The sequence below is a fragment of the Hypanus sabinus genome, chromosome 1 (genome assembly GCF_030144855.1).
Source record: "Hypanus sabinus isolate sHypSab1 chromosome 1, sHypSab1.hap1, whole genome shotgun sequence".
Taxonomy (NCBI): Eukaryota; Metazoa; Chordata; class Chondrichthyes; order Myliobatiformes; family Dasyatidae; genus Hypanus; species Hypanus sabinus.
The window spans coordinates 19012039-19030750 of record NC_082706.1 but is presented as its reverse complement, the minus strand read 5'-3'; the positions used below and the strand labels follow the sequence as shown (position 1 = coordinate 19030750).

The window sequence follows — 18712 nt, the reverse complement described above, 5'->3', positions numbered from 1 at the left end:
TATAAACAAACTATAATGTGTTGCATTTATGAAATTGATGAACTCCTGCAGAGAAAACGAAATTACATTTCTGCATGCAACAAAAACATTTTGAACTCTGAAAAAAAGACGTTGGGTTGAAGGTTACTCCATAGTTAGCCTACCTTGGATCGAAGAATTAAAAGAAAGCACGCACTGGCGGGTGTCAGGCATTGGCAGTGGTGATGTATATTAATAGCGATAAAAAACACGTTGTAGCGGTGTAGCGCTACACACAGCGCTAAAATAAAGACACTGCAGTCAAAGGTAACTTTATTCGAACTAAACAGCCTTGATTTAAAGCCTCCCTCAACCCGTCCCCATGGGCACGGATGCTCCAAAAGACTCGAACTCACAAACCCCCGTAGGCTATCTCCCTCAGCCTGAACGCTGGCTAATTGTGAGCCGGTTCGGATGTGCCAGGAAATGGGGTCTCCACAACATTTTTAGATTGTACAAGATCACCATAATCTTCAAATTTCGAATTACATTTCAAAAACTAACAAACTACCGGGAGCCGCAGCACAGAGATCAAAGAGCCGCGGGTTCCCGACCCTTGGTCTATTCATTTCCACAGGTGCTGCCTGACCTGCTGAGCTCCTCCAGCATTTTGTGTGTGTTGCTTTTAATTATGAAGCAATGTTCGCACTGTTATCTAATCAGGCTGTCCAGGCAGGCGCAACGAGTGTTACCATCCCTCTGCATGCCCGGGTCACGGAGAACACAGATTAAATTAGATTGAGATTCTGATTCATTTATTTATCACTGGGGCACCGAAGCATGCGGTCAAATGTGTTGTTTCGTTGACCTCCGTTACAACTTAAAGATGTGCTGGGGGCCGTTTGGAAGTGTTGCTGCGCGTTCTGGTGCCCACCAGGTTCACATGACAAACTTAGAGGGTGGTGAGAGTGTGGAGCCAGCTGCCAGCGCAAGTGGTAAACGCAAGCTCGATGTCAACAGTTAAGAGAAATTTGGATTGGTCCCGGTGCAGGTCGATGGGAGTAGGCAGTTTAAATGGTTCGGCATGGACTAGATGGGCCGAAGGGCCTGGTTCTGCGCTGTGCTTTCCTATAACTTTACCTCAGCAAAACGTGACCCGATGCTCCCAGCCATCAATGTGCATATACATTCAGTCCTTTTTAAAAAAAACAGTTAAGTCAGAGCCACAACCTTGACAGAGGCGGCAGCTTGGCGCCATCTTGACCAGAGTCCCCCTGCACTATCCCATCTGACATTCCCAGGGCAGGGACAGCATGGGTTAAAGAGAGAGCAGAGGCCCCACTTGGCTGGCCTGTCAGACTCGCCCAGTGCGCGCTTGGCATGGTACCCACCACTGCCTCTACCTCATTGCTTCAGAACGTCAGTGCTGCCCGAGCGGAGTTTGCACGTCCACCCTGTGTCGGTGGGATTCCTTCCCCAGAAGAATGAGAGGGGATCTCCTGAAGCGTGCCGATAGAGTGGACGTGGAGAGGATGTTTCCGTTAGCGGAAGCCTTTACCAGAGGACACAGCCAGAGAATAGAAGGACAACATTTTAAAACAGAGATAAGGAGGAAATTCTTTAGCCAGAGAGTGTTGAATCTTTGGAATTTATTGCCACAGATGGTTGTGGAGACCAAGTCATTGGGCGTATATTTAAAGCAGTGGTTGATAAGTTTTTGATTAGAGAAATGTTTTGGAGAGAAGACAGGAGAATGGGGTTGAGAGGGAAAATAGATGGGCTATGATCAAGTGGCAGAGCAGAGTGGAATGTCCCAATTCTGCTTTTGCGTGTTCCGCCCAAATCCCAAATATGCGCTGATGGCAAGTTAATTAGCCACCGTCAATAGTAGGTGGGTGACTGGAGAACAGCGGGCAGTTGATGTGCCCATGAGAGAGAAGGGCATTACAGGGAAATCAGTGGCAGAATGGGATTTTTCAGAATGATAATCCGACATTGAGTCTATGGACCAAATGGCCGTCCCCTATGTCATAAGGAAACATAAACTATGATATTCCATCTAATAGTTCCAGAGTGGGGACTGCATGGGTTAGACACCGAGTGAAACACTTTGTACTGTCCTTTCATGCCAGCTTGTAAGGATTAGCAGACACATGGGACACAGTGATTATTCTTTTACCAGTGTATTCAATTTCCTTCTCTGTCAGCAGTTTTGTAGCCTCAAATGTCACTGGAAACCGTGTTGCTTCTCCCCCGGGAGAGGTGAGTTGCCTTGGAAATACTGAAGTAACCTCTTTGCCCTCATCCTGCACAGTGGCTTCCGCTCAGCTGGTATAAGCTGAGCACAGCCAACCTGACGTAAATTCATCATCTCCCCTTGCGGGTCAGTTTCACTCTCAGTTTCAGGCTCTCAAGTAGTCCTGGATATTTTAACTGAATCCTGAACTTCAGTGGTGTTCTAACCCAACAGTTCGTTTCCTCTCTGTGTCATCCACCTCCTCCCCCCTTCTCCCAGGGACAGCGGAGTAGAACAGGCCATTTGGCCCATAGAGTCTACTCTGTCATTCTATCATGGATGATTTCTTGTCTCTCTCAAGTCTCTCGTAGCTTGCTTATCTACCATTGAGCCACTGGCTGATTTATTATCTTTCTCAATGCTACTCTCCTGCTTTCTCCCTGTAATGTTTGGATGCCCTTGCTAATTAAGAATCCATCAACTTCCGCTTTAAATATATCCAATGGCTTGGCCTCCACAGCCGTCTGAGGCAATGAACTTCACGGATTCCTCACCCACTAGCAAAAAGAAATCCTCCTCACCTCTGTTGTCATCTTTTTGTAAGTTATGTACCCAGTGAATATACAGGGTCAGGAAAGTAGTCAGGCAGATCTGTGCAGGAGAGTGGACAGTCGAGGTTTTGGATCAAGGATCTTGGTAAGGACTTAGGAACAGAAATATTGGCTGCCCATTTCCTTCCAGATCTCTTCCAATATTCTGTTTGTCGCTGCTGGTCCTACCACTTGCGGACTCTTGTGTCTCCATGTAGCCAGGGATCCGAGTGCAGGTCCTGGTGGATTTGACGTTGAGCTACAGCTCAGAAACAGGCCCTTCGGCCCACCATGCTGAACTGTTATTCTGCCTTGTTCCATCGACCCCCACTTGGACTATAGCCCTCCTGTCCATGTACTTATCCGTATTTCTCTTAAATCTTGCAAGTAAATTGCATGTCCCATTTGAGCTGGTAGCTCGTTCCACACTCACACCACCCTCTAAGTGAAGAAGGACCTCTTAAACATTTCACCTCTCACCCTTAACCTATGACCCCTAGTTTCTGTCTCACCCAACTTCAGTGGAAAAGGTGGGTAAACAACACATTTCATGACATATGCTGGTAGTATTAAATCTGATTCTGATTGTTTCTCTACCTGTACCCCTCACAGTTTTGTACACCTCTGTCAGATCTCCCTTCATTCTCCTATGCTCCAGGGAACTACTACTGTTTATCCGGGCCCTCGTTTTGACCTCAGACTCCAGTTCATCCAACCCCGCCATTGATTTGTTTCCCTGTGAGGCTCTGACTGAGGAGAGAAAAGAAAATTGACTTAGTTTAACCTTCACTGCTGTGCCTGTTGATACGGCGTGCCATAATGGACCGATATAATCAAAATCCGGTGTATAATCACTTAAATGATGTAAAATCTGTTGTTTTGTGCATTGTGGTACAATAAAATGACATAAAATTACTATAGTTTATAGAAAGTAAATAAATAATGCAAATAGAGAAGGAAATGGGTTTGGGTCAAAACACACACAAGGAGCCTTGATGAAGGTCTCAGGTCTCAACCTGAAATGTCGACTGTTTATTCCCCTCCATTGATGCTGCCTGAGTTCCTCCAGCATTTTGTGTCTGCTGCTCTGGATTGCCAGCATCTACAGAATCTCTTCAAGTCAAGTCAAGTTTATTGTCATTTTGATCATAAACTGCTGGTACAGTACACAGTAAAAACAAAACAACATTCCTCCAGGACCCTGGTGCTACATGAAACAACACAAAACTACACTAGCCTATGTGAGACAGCACAAGGCTACACTAGGCTACATAAAACAACATAAAAACTGCACTAGACCACAGACATGCACAGGCTACATAAAGTGCACAAAACTGCAGTACAATAATTAATAAACAAGACAATAGGCACAATAGAGGACAAATTACAATATAATAATAAATGATGTACATGTCAGTCTGGACTCTGGGTATTGAGGAGCCTGATGGCTTGGGGGAAGAAACTGTTGCACAGTCTGGTCGTGAGAGCCCGAATGCTTCGGTACCTTTTGTCAGATGTCAGGAGGGAGAAGAGTTCGTGTGAGGGGTGCGTGGGGTCCTTCACAATAGTTTGCGGGTGCAGCGTGTGGTGTAAGTGTGTTTTTACCATAGATTCACGTTTTGTTGTGACCTTCAAGGAGAATATTTCCCATCCTGTCGCCACTAGCTCACAAAATAATCCTTTTCTAATTTTTCCCTCTCTTACACGGTTATTATGAACAAAATGGGCACCACGGTAGTGTAGAGGTTAGTGTGACACTATAAAAGCATGAGACACAGGAGCAGAATTAGGCCATTTGGCCTGTCGAGTCTGCTCCGCCATTTCACTCATTTTCCCTAATCTTCTGTCCTCTCCACATATCCCTTCATGCCCCGACTGATCAAGAATCTTATCAGGCTGTGCCTTAAATACAGCTCAGGTCATCAGAGTTCTGAGTTCAGTCCCAGCCTCCTCTGTAAGGAACCTGCACGTCCTCCCCGTGGGATTCACGTGTTCTCTCCGGGTGCTCTGGATTCCTCCCGCAGTCCAGAGACGTGAGATTAACTGGTCATTGTAAGTTGGCCCGTGATTAGGTTAGGTTTAAGTCGGGGGTGGTGAGGAGTTGCTCGAAGGTCTGGAAGGGCCTATTCCGCGCTGTATTGCTAAATAAAATAAAACTGGAATTAAAATTCCTAAGCATAGAAGGCTGGTAAATGTGATTGTATCAATGGTACTTCAAAGTCAAGTTTATTGTAAAGTACACCAGTCCATGTATGCACATATGTAATGAAATTCTGATTTATTAATTTATTGATTGATTAAGATACAGGGAGGAATAGGCCTTTACAGCCCATCAAGCTGTGCCGTCCAGCAAACCCCGATTTAACCCGGACTAATCACAGGTCAAATTATAACGACCAATTCATCTACAGTGGGGTCACTGTTTACGATCCTTGGGGTTCTTCCAGGTCAGAAATGACAAGCAGTCTTACTTCTAAGATTTCAGTTTGTTTTAAAGTAAAACATACAAGTACTAAACAAACTAAAAAGGGGGCGAGAATTGATGTTTAGAGGTGAATGCATGCAAAGACAAGAAATAAGAAGCAAAGATGGCACCTCTGAAAAATCTGGATCTTTTATAGAGAAGATGAGATGTTCCTTAGATAGGAATAAACTAGTTAATAGACTACATAATTATAATAGTTAGATCACATGGGTAATGTGCCAATGAGAAAGGTGGTGAATTTTAATGAGGTTTAATTTCTATACCGCTTTCTGCCAGTGATTGGGGATGAAATGCCACATACTGTGGAAAAATACATGAGTTTGTTAAAAAGTAAACATTTTATTAAATATTTAAAAAACCCAGTAGTTTCCAGTGCTACCAACCGGTATGTCTTTGGACTAAGGGGGGGAGGGGGGAACCAGAGCACTGGAGGAAACCCATGCGGTCACGGGGAGAACGTACAAACTCCTTACAGGCAGCAGTGGGAACTGAACCTGGGTCGCTGGTACTGTAAAGTGCTGTGCTAACCACTATGCTACCAGACTGCTCACACACACAGCAGCATCTCAGGCATAGAGCATCACACAAACAGCATTCTTAAGCAAATGGTATATCAAACATGAAATTATACGCAATTTTTACAAGGACACGGGAAAAAGAATTGCCAATTTTCATGCAAAGTGAGACTTGATGGTTGCTTGGAGATAGTTCTGTGCTGTATGACAAAGATCAGGGCATGCGATTCGATTAAAGAAATCGAACTGTTGACTTACGTTTGTCCTGTTTATGCAATTTGTTCCACTTCATTCTAGAACCAAATTTTGTCGGTTCCGCCTACATCCAGGAAAGTGCGAACAGCGACTTAGGAGACGATGATAAGATCTATTTCTTCTTCAGCGAGAGAGCTGTAGAGTACGACTGCTACAGGGAGCAGGTGGTGGCGAGGGTTGCCCGCGTCTGTAAGGTAAGAGGAGTGTTGAGGTGGTTCAGTGCTGATGCACGTGAGGGGGGACTGATGGACTTTGCAGAGAAGACACCATTCTATTCAGGATGTAGGCGTGGACGCCGACAGCTCTGGAAACTCATTCAGAACCTGAGCCCTTAGAGGGTCTTTAGCTTGGTACGTTGTGCCATCTTCTCCAGGATGTACTGGTGCAATTTCATACTGCTATCCTAGAGAGCATCCTCATGTCAGCCATCACTGTTTGGTTTGGTGCAGAATTTGGTGTCGTAGTCAACTAGGTCGGTTATCAGGATTGACAGAGTGTTCTTCATCAGCTGGGGTAGGTAGACTGGGAAATGGCAAATCGAGTTTGTTTGTTTGTTTATTTATTGATTATTTAGAGATACAGGGTGGAACAGGCCCTTCTGGCCCAGCAACCCATCTATTTAACCTTAGCTTAATCACAGGACAATTTACAATGATAAATTAACCTACCAACCAATACGCCTTTGGACTGTGGGAGGAAAGTGGAGCACCCGGAGGAAACCCACACAGTTTATGAGAAGGGCGTACGAGCTTCCTACATATGGCATCAGAATTGAGCTCTGAACTGCAGCATCCCAAGCTGTAATAGCTCTGCGCTGTTTAATTTGAATAAGAACAAGATTTTGGGAAGGAAATTTGGGATTGGACTTTAACAGTATGGTTCTGGGGAGTACTTTGGAGTGCAAGTACTTGGTTCCCGGATGATAGCATTCTACTAGGGTGATGAAGAAGGCTTTTGGTCATCTGGCCTTCAGCAGTTGAGGCATCTACTGTAGAAGTTAGGATGTTATGTTGCAGATGTGTAGAACGTTGTGTGAGGAGACCTATGGAATATTGTGTTCAGTTTTGGTGACCCTGCTATAGGAAAGGTACTGATAACTAGAAAAAGTGCAGAGGAGATTCACAATGGATGCCAGGAATTTAGGAACTGAGTTATGGAAAGGGGTTGAGGAGATTGGGAGTTTACTCATTGGAGCATAAGGGAATGAAGGCTGATCTTATAGAGGTGTCTGAAGTCATGAGGAGCCTAAATGGGGTGAATGCGCCCAGTCTGTTTCCCAGGGTTGGGGAATGTAGAAATAAAGGGCATAGGTTTAGATGAGAAAGGAAAGGCATTTCACATGAACCCAAGGGACATCTTTTTCCACCCAGAATGTGGAAGGAGCTAATCATAAGCTGAGTGAGTGAGTGAGTGTGTGTGTGTGTGTGTGTGTGTGTTATATGGAAGGAGCTACCAGAGGAAGTGGTACAGGCAGGTTCATTAACTGTATTTTAAAGGTTCACAGATGGGAAAGGTCGAGAGTAATAAGGGCTAAAGATGAGTAAATGCTACTAACTTCAGTGATAATCTTGTTTGGCATGAGTCAGCACGGCAGAAGGGCCAGTTTCCGTATTGTATGACTCCATAACTACTGTGGTTCCGTCATTCACCTTTGTTGCCACATATTTTACCCTACCTCCAATTCCCCTCAAACATCCATTAATGTAACAGTGTCTTATTTCAGCTTGTACTGCTGTAATGAGAGCGAAGTCACAGGAGAAGCAGTGAAGCCAGTGGCTATAGAAATGTTTTATTCAGTGAAAACAAGCAGCAGGCACCATATACAGACACTGGTGAAATTAATATTTGCTATATACTGTGACACCGAATACGCCCTAACGCTGTGTCTACAGGGCTTTATAATCTAGTTGGAGCTTGGGTTTCCATCCCACACACCCACTTGTTCCTCTGGATCACTCTACCTTTCTGCATATATCCTATATCCTCCCCTCAATGCCGGAGTGATTGAAACCCAGAACTGATAGGGCGTTGGAGCTGAAATTGTAAGATGAGGTATTAACAGACAGAATCAGGTTTATTATCACTATCATATATAGAGTGTCATGGTAGCTTAGTGGTTAGAACAACTCTTTACAGTACAGGGGACCTGGGTTCATTTTCTGTTGCTGCCTGTGAGGAGTTTGTACGGTAAACAGTGTAGGTTTCCTCCGGGTGCTCTGGTTTCCTCCTACAATCCAAAGACGTACCGGTCGGTAGGTCGGAGGGTTGCTGGGCGGCACAGTTTGAGGGGCAGAAGGGCCTGCTCCACACCGTCTCTCAATACATAAACAGAACATGTAGTGAAATTTTGTTTTGCGGCAGCAGTGCCGTGAAATACACAACAATAAGAAACGTATAATCAATAAGTAGTGCGAAAAGAAAGTGAGGCAATGATGACGGGTTCACGGACTGCTCAGAAATCTGATGTTGAAGGGGAAAAGCTGTCCCTAAGACTTCATGCTCCTGTACCTCCTCCCGGGATTGCAGTAACGAGTCAAGGCTATGTCCTGTGCGGCGAGCGTCTTCAATAATCGATGCTGCCTTCCTGAGGCATCAGCTATTGAAAATGTCCTTCACCTGGGGAGGCTGGAGAGGAGAGAGGGAACGATAAGGCAGTAAAACCCACTGCCAGGCTATTTCACAACTGTTTGCCAGTACCCTAGCCCAAGGAATGTTGCACTTCGTCTTCTGGCCATTGATTTATGCACTCTTTTCCATCAAAGCCTTGGGACGTTGAAGGATACCCCTGTCATTCTGACCTCCTGTTTCCCGTCCTCCCGCCCCACCGCCTTGCGTTTGTGCCTGCATTCAAGTTAGCATCCACCATCCCCCATCCCCCCACTTCCCATCTCGCATCTGCTCTCTAACGAATCCTTCCTCTCCCTCCCCCTCCCCACAATCGCTTCTCGTTAAATCCCCTTCCATCATGCATATCTTTCAACAAATGGGGCTTCCCACTGGGGTGGGTGTGGCAAAAGGGGTGGCAACCTTTTGACCCCCAGGTCCTCATTTTCAGTTCAATTGGAATCAGATCGAGGTTCCAGCTGCTGGAGGAACTGACAAAGTAATTTCTGGTCAGCATCAATTAAATCCCAGAAGGCTTGTGTTTTTTTTTGCTGCAACCCACATAATTTTGACAACCTGATTGGGAGAGGTCGTGGGTTTAAAATGCATCTGAAATGTAAAGGGCAGAGTAGGTCAGACAATCTTGGTCTGAGAGGTTTGATTTTATCGCCTGAGCTAATCACATTCTGAGCTATCTAGACTGGCTTCAGGGCACTGAGAGTCCTGTGTAGGCTCAGAAGCTAATTGCGTCCCAAGTCATTAAGCAGTCTCCTCCCTTACTTGCCTCCGATTCGTGCGCCTTGCCGCTCCAGATTTCAGTAGATTCTGTTCGTTCCCACTCTTACCATTCTCCCTTTCGAGTTAACTCTGCTTCCATTACTCGAAAGAGAGGAAGCAGCTGGGTATTGTAGTGGTTAGCGCAGTGCTTTGCTGTACCGACGGCCTGGGTTCAATTCCCGCCGCTGCCTGTAAGGAGTTTGTATGTTCTCCCTGTGACCACATGGGTTTCCTCCGGGTGTTCCAGTTTCTTCCCACAGGGTAGGTAAAGGTTAGGCTAGGTTCTAAGCTGGTGAAGCTGGAATTCTGCACTCTATCCCAGTAAATAATATAGATATTCAGCCAGCTGCTGAATATCTAGAGCAGGCATGGGCAAAATCCGGCCCGCAGAACTTGATGAAATTATAATAATAAACCTTGTTAAGGTTTTTTCCCCGCAATTCTGGCGTTTTCCCAATAGATGACGCACTCTATATACATTTGTGGCGACCCATTTCCTGGCACATCCGAACCGGCTCACAATTAGCCAGCGTTCCGGCTAAGGGAGATAGCCTGCGGGGATTTGCGAGCACAGAGCTTTGGAGCCTCTGCGCCACGGAGGGCAGGTTGAGGGAGGCTTAAAAGTGAGGCTGGGGATTTCGAATAAAGTTTTTTTCTTCGACTGCAGTTACCGACTCCATGTCATAATTTTAGCGCTGCATGTAGCACACCGCTACACATTGACCTTTGTTGAGGTGCAGCGTATTACTCCACATTTGCGCTTTACTCTTTGTTCGGCTCGACCTATTTGTGTGAACAGGTGTTCAGCGTCATGAACATCAACAAAGCCAGCCACAGATCCAAGTTAACTGACCAACACCTCAGATCCATCCTGAGAATCGCCACAACAAAACTAAATCCAGACTTTGATGCGCTGGCTAAAAAGGGAGACCAACAACACTGTTCCCACTGAAATTAAAAATAAGTTTCTTCGTTGTGTTATGTAAAAAATGCATTTGAAAATATTTTTCTCAATAAACCTTACATGTTACATGTCATTTCTGTTAAGTGATGGACATGAGTAGTGTGCAGGTGCACGTACGTTCTCAAAATAAAAAATGCGCTGCAGGTCAAATAACGCGCTCCGCATACTGGCGCACTGTCACTGTTCTGTCCTTGTGCTGGTCGTTGTTGAGTTTTGGCACGGGGACAATTGAATAAGAAGGGGCAGGACAAGTAGACCTGCATCTCCTACCGTTTTTGAAATAAAGACAGTCAGGAGGAGAGTGATGATGATAATATCTTGAAGGATAACCAAATTTTCAGTGCTTTAAAATAATAACTGTTACTATTAAAGCTGTATTTTATTCATTTAATTTTCAGTGTTTTAAAAGTCATTTCAATAAATAGCTAAATACCATGGGACTTCAAAGACAGATATTTTGTTGTAATGCATTTGTTCATTTTCAATTGAAATTAAAGCAAATGTTTTCTACATATCCCATGATATTTTATTTTCTCTTATGAGGTGTATTACCAAAACACTCCGTCCATCTGCTCCTGGTCCGGCCCCCCTGTCAAATTTTAGAACCCTGTGTGGCCCACAAGTCAAAAAGTTCGCCCACCCCTGATCTAGAGCAACACATATAAAATGCAGGAAGAATTTAGTAAGTCAGGCATGGAGGGAAATAAACAGGCTGAGACCTGTCATCAGGAATGTCAGCTGTTTGCCACAGTCCATAGATGCTGCCTGACCTGATGTTGTTTTCATTCTTCACTGCACAATGTGTTCTAGATTGCAGCTGCTCACTGTACAGAAGTAATTTTGCCTTCCGCAGAGAGCAGAGCACAAGGATGAAAGGGGGAAGGACCCCACAAATTGTTTTAAAGCCCAAAGCTGGAGTAGCATTTACTCAAAGCGCAGCAAGGACGCAGATTGGGAGCTGCCAGTTTCCACTCCTTTGTTCCAGCAGCTATCTACATTCGCCTCTGGTGCTTTCCCCTGAAAAGCATCCTCAGTGAGTCCCTCCGTCCAGGGTTTGCACTTTCAGTCCCGCAGAAGTGCACCTTGAGAGGTTGAAGTATTGCACTGAGGCCCAGATTAATGTTCAGAAATTAGATGAAATCCCACCTCTCTAGTACGTGCAGGGCGGGCTTAATTGTTAACCGAGTACACCGGATCTCGAAGAGGACCACAACCTTGTCGTGGTCTGGAGGCTTGCGTGCCTCAATGACCCGGAGAGCCATGTTGGCTGGAGTCAGGGCTGTATGCTTTGGCTCTTGGTAGGGTCACCTATGCCAGACAGGTCAAAGGTTAGAGGCCAGACTACGAGTGATCCCACCAGTCCTCCTAGTTCTGGAGTTCAGCTCAGGGCTAACGACCTTGATCGGTAATCAGTAAATTAGAAACAGCAATGAAGAATCCTTCTACATCTGAGTGTGATGGTGTTCCTGAGTCCCCACCTGGGACTTGCGTGACTGACAAGGAGTGAAAACCGAGGGGAAGTTACTGACGTGACGAAGAGATGGAGGACCTTCATTGCTGCCCTAAAAGCAGTTTATAAAAAAAGTACATCGGAAGTACAAAACTAGTGTTGATAATGTGCCAACGAAACTGGATTTTTTCAACACAGAGTCATGACTATCATAGAGGGAGACAGCACGGAGAAACATCTGTTAATGAAGAAATCCTGGGGCGGAAGAGATTTACCAGACGCTGCCTGGATAAGAGGCAGTTGCTATATAGAGAGAGTGGACAAACTTGAGTTGTTTCCTCTGGAGTGGGGGTGGCTGAATGGAGAACTGGCAGAAGTTTGTAAAAATTATGAAATGTATAGAGCTGACAGCCAAAATCTTTTGTCCCAGGGTTGAAATGTCTAACACCAGAGGATGTGCGTTTAAGGCAGATAAGGTGTGGGGGGGGGGGGGGGGTTAAATTAAAAGGATTTTTTTAAAAACTCAGAGTGATGGGCGTCTGAAATGTACTTGCAGAGCGATCAAGAGGTTCTTAATTAGGCATGAGAATGTGCATGAAGTTCTGTAGGAAGAAGGGGTATTATTACACAGGTTAATGTAGGAAGAAGGGGAATTATTACACAGGTTAATGTAGAAGAAGGGGTATTATTACACAGGTTAATGTAGGAAGAAGGGGAATTATTACACAGGTTAATGTAGGAAGAAGGGGTATTATTACACAGGTTAATGTAGGAAGAAGGGGAATTATTACACAGGTTAATGTAGGAAGAAGGGGAATTATTACACAGGTTAATGTAGGAAGAAGGGGAATTATTACACAGGTTAATGTAGGAAGAAGGTATTATTACACAGGTTAATGTAGGAAGAAGGGGAATTATTACACAGGTTAATGTAGGAAGAAGGGGAGTTATTACACAGGTTAATGTAGGAAGAAGGGGAATTATTACACAGGTTAATGTAGGAAGAAGGGGAATTATTACACAGGTTAATGTAGGAAGAAGGTATTATTACACAGGTTAATGTAGGAAGAAGGGGAATTATTACACAGGTTAATGTAGGAAGAAGGGGAATTATTACACAGGTTAATGTAGGAAGAAGGGGAGTAATTACACAGGTTAATGTAGGAAGAAGGGGAGTAATTACACAGGTTAATGTAGGAAGAAGGGGAATTATTACACAGGTTAATGTAGGAAGAAGGTATTATTACACAGGTTAATGTAGGAAGAAGGGGAATTATTACACAGGTTAATGTAGGAAGAAGGGGAATTATTACACAGGTTAATGTAGGAAGAAGGGGAATTATTACACGGGTTAATTGGAATCTGCATTGCTCTGCCTGGAAAGATGGTGAAGGCAGGTACTCTCTCTAGAGTTAGAAACATTTCTGCCTGCCTCGAATTGCCAAGGTGAACAAAGTCCAGATGTGGGTAAATGGGACGAGAACATAGAGCACTGTACAGCGCAGTACAGGCCCTTCGGCCCAGTATCTGCCAACCTTTTAACCTACTCCGAGGTCAATCTAATCCTTCCCTCTCACATAGCCCTCCATTTTCCTATCATTCATGTATCCATCTAAGAGTGTCTTAAATGTCCTAACATGTCTGACTCTACTACCACCATGACACCATGTTCCATTCATTTGCCACTCTCTCTATGTAAAAAGAACCTGCCTCTGGTGTCCAGGCACCTTAAAGTTATTCCATTTTGTATTGGCCGTTGCCACCCTGGGGAAAAGGGCACTGGCTGCCCACTCTTTTCAATGCCTCTTATCATCATGTAGATCTTCGTCAAATCATCTCTCATCCTCCTTCATTCCAAAGAGGACAGCTCTAGTTCACTCAATGTTTCCTGATTTATACTTCTGCGTCAAACCTGCGTTGTACCCTACGCCGTAGTCTGACGGGCCCCTCTCCAAAAATGGAACTGCGCGACGCAGACCCCAACAACTGTGATTGGTCCACTTGGTAGCATCACATTTCCTCCTGTCTATAGGCATACTGTGCGTACACTGATGCAAAATAAGTGGTTGGAGGCAATGAACCAAATCGTCAAATCTACCTGCCGACATCCGAAAATATTTGAAATGCATTTCATCGTCCGTGTCTCTCAGTGGCTGGACAAGCACAGAAAATTCACCTCAATCTGTTCATAACCATCTCCCCTGATGTCTTCTCTCGTTTCTGCGTTGCAGTAATTTCAATAAAAGTAACCCCTGTTCAACATTTATTACCTCCAACTCCAACATGATGCGCTCAGTACACAAAGAAACACTACACAGTGGCATAGAAACCCTACCACCAACTAGCACTTTAGTGGTGAACTGCAGAGCGACACAGACACACCAATGCACAGGTATAAATCCTCACAACGGCGCAGGCCCCTTACGAAGGCTGCGGCATAGGCTACTACGCAGAAGTATAAATCAGCCTTAAGATGTGGTCTCTAATCCTGGCGTCGTCCTGGTAAATCTCCTCTGCACCCTCTCTAAAGCTTCCATATCCTTCCTATAATGAGGTGATTGGTATAGATAAGTACAGTGGTTAGTATGGGCCACTGGGCCTGTTTCTTTGCTGTATGATTCCATGACAATGTGTGATTTCCAAACCCCCATGGTCGTGGCTGTCTGCAGGCTTCCCATGGAAGTGGCACACCAATCCGCTCAGTTCACAGGCACTTTGAGGTGGGGCACGTACAGTCGGCTGCGGAACTGTGACTCTTCTTCAAAAGCTGCAAGGAATTGTGAAGTTGCTCGGCAAAGTTCACGTTTTGTCCCTTTCGATTGCAGGGTGACCTGGGAGGGGCTCGAACGCTTCAGAAGAAGTGGACCACCTTTCTGAAGGCCCGGTTGCTATGCTCAATCCCCGAGCAACAACTGCACTTCAACAAGATTCAGACGATCTACATGTTGAACGATAGTAGCTGGCAAAACACAGTGTTTTTTGGGATCTTCCAGGCTCAGTGGTAGGTTTTCATGTCTGATTTATCCCTTTCCCTTCCCGAAGAGCATTTGATGGCTCTGGCCCTGTATTCATTAGAATTCAGAAGAATGAAGGGTGACCAAATTGAAACCTATCGAATGGTGAAAGGCCTTGCGAGAGTGGATATGGAGAGAATGTTTCCTATGAGGGAGAGTCTGGGACCAGAGGACACAGCCTCAGAATAGAGGGGTGCCTTTTTAGAACAGAGATGAGGAGGAATTTCTTTCGCCAGAGAGTGGTGAATCTGTGGAATTTGTTGCCACAGGCAGCTGTATATTTAAGGCAGAGGTTGATAGACACTTGATTGGTCAGGGCATGAGGGATAAGGGGAGAAGGCAGGAGATTGGAGCTGGGAGGAAAAACAATCAGCCATGATGAAATGGTGGAGCAGACTCGATGGGCCAAATGGCCTAGTTCTGCTCCTGTATCTTAAGGTCTTGCGGTTTCAGCCCCACACCTCCAATGCCACCACTCTCAGCCTGTGTCTCACTGCATTTCCTCGATCTAGTCTGTCTTTGAGAGTCTCCACTGCAATAGAAGCCAGTTCAGCTTTCACGGTTTCACTGCTGACCCTTGCACAGAGAGTATACTGTTCAAGGCCCCAGCTGGAGTACTGCATGCATTTCTGCTCTGCTTACTTAAAGATAGACTGGCTTCGGAGCCGGCGCAGGGGAGCATCACCAAGTTGATCACAGAGATGAGGGGGTTAGCCTGTGAGGAGAGATGTTGCCTGGGCTTATCATCAGACGAATGAGAGGGGATCTTCTGGAAACGTGAAATGGATGAATGACATTACATTCAGGAACGTTACTTCCACGAGGAGGTGAGATTAGAACTAGGGGACATGGCTCCACTCTCCTCAGGGGCAGTAGATTTAGTGCAGAGGAGGGGAAAGTAGTGAATCTGTGGAATTAGCTTAGGGAAGCTGTAGAGGCTACTGAACACAGTAAAGTAGATTTTTGCATAGCAGGAGTGTTAAGGGTTATGAGGAAAAGGCAGGTGGGTAACGCTAGGTCGAAGGCCAGATCAGCCGGAGCAAGCCCGACAGGCTGATGGCCTACCCCTGTTGTTCTATGTTATGAGGCCTCAGACTTCAGACACACGTACCATGACTCCACTCCTCACAGATTGCGAAGCTGACGGAGTGCTTTGGGCATCTCTGTTGACCATTCCACACTGGGCCAAGGTGTTGTGGGTGAATTAGATAGATCCATAGAAACTCTCTTAGCAAACCGGAAGGCCATTTGGCCTACCACGCTCACGTTTCACCAGTCACTCGAGACACAGATTGCAGTGTCTGGAGCAAAAATAAAGAGCCCGAAGAACCCAACGGGTCAGGCAGCGTCTGTGGAAGGAAATGGACGGTTGACATCTTGCGTCAAGACACTTAATCAGGATTGAGAGAGTAGAGAAGGAGGCAGCCAGTATTATTTTTTAAAAAAAGGTGTGGGGGAGTAAATCAGAATCAGCTTTATTATCACTGATAAAATACTGATGCTCAGATGAAGGGTCTCGGCCCCAAAATGTCAACTGCTAATTCCTCTCCTCAGGATCTGCTGATTTGGTGTGTGTTCTGGATTTCCAGCATCTGCAGAATCTCTGGTGTGTTTATTGTCACTGACATAAATCGTAAAATAGTTGTTTTGTGGCAGCAGTACCATACAAGACATTTAAGGGAAAAATGCTCTGAGTTAAAAGTAAAATAAATAAACATCCCAAAAAAGGGAGAACGAAGCCGTGTTCATAGGTTCATGGACTGATGGCAGATGGGAAGAAGCTGGGTAAGACAATGTTACTACATCTTGCCTGCTCTTGCTCTGCCTCATCCTCTCACCTCTTATCTCCCTCCTCGTCTTCTAGTCCAGCTGAGCAGTATTGACCCAAAATGTCGATTGCCCACACAGAGGTGGCTGACTGCCTGAGTTTTCCCAACAGCTCGTTATGTAGTCAGATCGGCTCCCATGCTCTTTGCCCTGAGTACTGCAAATTATTCCCATTCCAAAGACTTGATTGACTGTTTTCACCCTGATTATAATTACTCTGTGTAAGCGATTTTCTCACATCCCTCTTTTATCGTCTGTCCTTCACTTTAACTCTGTGGTCACTGAACTCTGTACCAATATGAGCTGATTCCCAGTGTGTTCTGTCCAATAACAACCCTGGCCAAACCCTGGAGATCTATTTATTTATTCAGATACGGCGCCGAATGGGCCTTTCTGGCACTTTGAGCCAAGCCACCCAGCAACCCCTGATTTAACCCTAGCCTAGTCACGGGACGATTTACAATGACCAATTAACCTCCCAACTGGGAGGGAAGCCAGTTTGTACGTTCTCCCACCTGAGGAGACCGTACAAACTCCTTACAGGCAGCGACGGGACTCGAATCCGCGTCTCCTGTACTGTAAAGCATTGTGCTAACCACTACACTACCATGCCAGCAGTCCCCAAACTTGGGGACGCGGACCCCTTTATGGTATTGGTCCATGACGTAAGAAAAGATTGGGAACCCCTGCTGGAGATGAACTTCAGTGTCCCAGCACATAGATCTGCTGGTAAATGTTAATAACCATGCCTTGATTGTTCCAGTATCACCTCCTTCTCTTACCCCCCCCCCCCCACCCCCGCCCCACAGCGGCATAAAAAATGCACCTCCAAGCTATTTCTTTTGAGCATCCTGTATATTAATTTTCAGTTTGTGTGTGCTTATAGAAAATGATATTACAGCCTAGTGGGGGAATGTGTTTGAGTCTGGCTTCTAATGGTAGGGATGGGGGAAGTGTACAAGAGTATCATTGATTCTGTCTGCCACTGAACGTAAAAGGACTCGACCAAAAGCATCCTATCTGGAATTTAATGCACGTTCCCGGAAAGAAGAGCAGTAAGTCAGCACTTTCACAATCGACCTGGCGATCGTGGATTTAAACTACTTGTTCCACAGGGAAATCTGTTCTTCCAAACTCCAGAGGCTTACGTTGCGAGTAATAGCTTGGGGAAAGTTTCGGGTAGCAAAGGTTGAAAGGTTTGGTGTAGCCTGAAGCGTAGAGGGTCACTGATGATCAGCACCTTCCAGTGGGCCCCAGTGGGAAAGATCTGGGAGGGAGCTTTAGACAGCATTCACAGCTCTATGCGAGAGAGCCCTGGCGCTGCCAGTGGGATGTGAGGAGGGGTTGCTTCCTGTGCATGAAGGGAGATAATGGGAGGCCTATTACTGTTGCCATGTCAGCAGGGGAACAGCATTGTCTAGGCAAGAAACCATGGCTGGTTATGTGTTGTCACACATGATGGGTATAAGACATTGCCTAGAAAATGTTCCCTATCCCAGCAGCCATCAAATACATTCTCGCTCACTCTCTTTTGTGTGCTCTGATACTCTTGTCCCTCTCACCCCCCCCCGCCACTCTATCCCCTTTCTGCTCCTACTCTTGCTGTGACCCCTCTCCTGCTGTCATTCATTCTCCCCCTCTCCCCCCTCCCCTCTCCCTCCCCTCTCCCTCCCCTCTCCCTCTCTCTCCCTCTCTCTCCCTCTCTCTCCCTCTCTCTCCCCCTCTCTCCCCCTCTCTCCCCCTCTCTCCCCCTCTCTCCCCCTCTCTCCCCCTCTCTCCCCCTCTCTCTCCCTCCCCTCTCCCTCCCCTCTCCCTCCCCCTCCCCTCTCCCTCCCCTCTCCCTCCCCTCTCCCTCCCCCTCCCCTCTCCCTCCCCTCTCCCTCCCCTCTCCCTCCCCTCTCCCTCCCCTCTCCCTCCCCTCTCCCTCCCCTCTCCCTCCCCTCTCCCTCCCCTCTCCCTCCCCTCTCCCTCCCTCTCCCTCCCTCTCCCTCTCTCCCCCTCCCTCCCCCCTCCCCGTGCCTTTTCTCCCCTCACTAT

At 46.1% G+C, this 18712-nt stretch overlaps 1 protein-coding gene across 1 annotated transcript in view; it reads left to right on the top strand.

Moving 5' to 3' along the window:
• The window catches only part of sema4c (sema domain, immunoglobulin domain (Ig), transmembrane domain (TM) and short cytoplasmic domain, (semaphorin) 4C), a 96320-nt gene that overhangs the window by 51227 nt on the left and 26381 nt on the right, over positions 1–18712 (top strand). Inside the window, exons 7-8 of the mRNA XM_059965240.1 lie at positions 6082–6233; positions 14660–14835. Coding sequence (XP_059821223.1) covers positions 6082–6233; positions 14660–14835 — 328 coding nt within the window. The remainder of the gene's footprint in view (positions 1–6081; positions 6234–14659; positions 14836–18712) is intronic.